Raw genomic sequence first — 2,500 nt, forward strand, 5'->3', positions numbered from 1 at the left:
CACACACACACACACACACAGACACACACACACACACAGACACACACAGAGACACACACACAGACACACACACAGACACACACACACAGACACACACACACAGACACACACACAGACACAGCCAAATACCACCAGAAACAGCGCCACCACTACAATACCCCAGAAACAACCACAACCACCACAACCACGACCACAACCACCACCACTCACAGAATTAAGAGTAGCATACAGAGTACCCCCACCACCACCACCACAACCACCACCACTCACAGAATTAAGAGTAGCATACAGAGTACCCCCACCACCACCACCACAACCACCACCACTCACAGAATTAAGAGTAGCATACAGAGTACCACCACCACCACCACCAGCACCACCTCGTCCGCACTTATCATGGTTGACGTTCAAGAACACAATATCTCTCCGTCCGTCGAGAGGCGCTTCGAGCGACGTGTCGTACTCCTCCTCCAGTTCCTGCAACTGCTCGAGGTCACAGCAGTCGTGGATGACCTCTACGTCAACCCACTCGTCGTCCTCCGTCATAATTTCGCCGGATCCGACCTGAGAAGCCAAAAAGTCGTCAATTCATTGCGATTCGAACCTACGTCAAATATGATTAGTATTTGTGTGCTATATGGATTTGTGGGACGTCTTGAAGGGTAGATGAGGACCTCTTGGTAGATATTGTCTACTTGGGGGGAGGGGTGGGCAGGTTCTGGGGCAGGGGGGGGGCAGGTTCTGGGGCAGGGGGGGGCAGGTTCTGGGGCAGGGGGGGGGGGCAGGTTCTGGGGCAGGGGGGGGCAGGTTCTGGGGCAGGGGGGGGCAGGTTCTGGGGCAGGGGGGGCAGGTTCTGGGGCAGGGGGGGGGGCAGGTTCTGGGGCAGGGGGGGGTGGGCAGGTTCTGGGGCAAGGGGGGGTGGGCAGGTTCTGGGGCAAGGGGGGGGGGCAGGTTCTGGGGCAGGGGGGGGCAGGTTCTGGGGCAGGGGGGGGGGCAGGTTCTGGGGCAGGGGGGGGCAGGTTCTGGGGCAGGGGGGGGGGCAGGTTCTGGGGCAGGGGGGGGGCAGGTTCTGGGGCAGGGGGGGGCAGGTTCTGGGGCAGGGGGGGGGCAGGTTCTGGGGCAGGGGGGGGGGGCAGGTTCTGGGGCAGGGGGGGGGGCAGGTTCTGGGGCAGGGGGGGGGGGCAGGTTCTGGGGCAGGGGGGGGGCAGGTTCTGGGGCAGGGGGGGGGGCAGGTTCTGGGGCAGGGGGGGGGGGCAGGTTCTGGGGCAGGGGGGGGAGACATATGGCTACATAAAAGGACGGTTTTTAGCCGCGAGAGAAGAGGATTTTCAGAAGACCCATCCTAACAGACAATCCTTTTCCTTCTATATTTTTTACACTCTTCCATACCCCGCCTTTTCTCCTCATTCTCACGCTCTCTTCGCATTCTATTCTTCTATTTGCCATACTCTCCTGTCTACCCCGTTAGACAGAAGAGACGGATCAGACGGAAGCCCTCTCGGACATCTGAGATTGATATATGCACGTTCCGGTATAATTGAAATTGATGATATAATCTATCATAGAACACAAGATTGTTTATGCCTTTTCGATATATTTTGATAACACACACACACAAACACTGAGTACCCAAATGAGCCACAGAGACGTTAGAAGGAACTTTTTCAGTGTCAGAGTAGTTGACAAATGGAATGCATTAGGCAGTGATGTGGTGGAGGCTGACTCCATACACAGTTTCAAGTGTAGATATGATAAGAGCCCAATAGGCTCAGGAACCTGTACACCAGTGGATTGACAGTTGAGAGGCGGGACCAAAGAGCCAGAGCTCAACCCCCCGCAAGTACACACACACACACAATATACCACTAGGAGCCAGCTACCATTGTATCCTGCTTTTTTTACTTGATTATTGAACTAAAAGCAAGTCTACTTGCCCGGGGAGAGTAGACTACGCAAGATTGAGCACCATTAGAGTAAGAAAGCACCGAGCAAATACACAATAGCCAAGAGGAATCTCCGGGGAGCCGGTCGGCCGAGCGGACAGCACGCGGGACTTGTGATCCTGTGGTCCTGGGTTCGATCCCAGGCGCCGGCGAGGGACAATGGGCAGAGTTTATTTCACCCTATGCCCCTGTTACCTAGCAGTAAATTAGGTACCTGGGTGTTAGTCAGCTGTCACGGGCTGCTTCCTGGGGGTGGAGGCCTGGTCGAGGACCGGGCCGCGGGGACACTAAAAGCCCCGAAATCATCTCAAGATAACCTCAGATGGAAGACAGTTCAGGAAATGCTACATCACCTCGCACGCAAATGCATCAAAGTTGACAAAGGCAAGATATCGACAAAGGCAAGATATCAACAATAAGGAATAACGGTTCGAGGGAATATAAACAGCCAAGGGCTCAACAATGCAAGGAAGCAAAAAGAAAACGGAATGAGTGGGAAAAATAAAACAAAAGACAATCTGAACACAGCTACGAAACATTAAATCATAAACAAATAA

The 2,500-nt window shown here is 54.5% G+C and overlaps 1 protein-coding gene across 1 annotated transcript in view; it reads right to left on the reverse strand.

The window, feature by feature from the left end:
• The window catches only part of LOC123753081 (uncharacterized), a 92,385-nt gene that overhangs the window by 18,463 nt on the left and 71,422 nt on the right, over positions 1 to 2,500 (reverse strand). The window contains 1 exon segment of the mRNA XM_069323405.1: positions 32 to 564. Within this exon segment, the coding sequence (XP_069179506.1) occupies positions 32 to 564 (533 nt within the window).

The sequence above is a fragment of the Procambarus clarkii genome, chromosome 12 (assembly GCF_040958095.1).
Source record: "Procambarus clarkii isolate CNS0578487 chromosome 12, FALCON_Pclarkii_2.0, whole genome shotgun sequence".
Classification (NCBI taxonomy): Eukaryota; Metazoa; Arthropoda; class Malacostraca; order Decapoda; family Cambaridae; genus Procambarus; species Procambarus clarkii.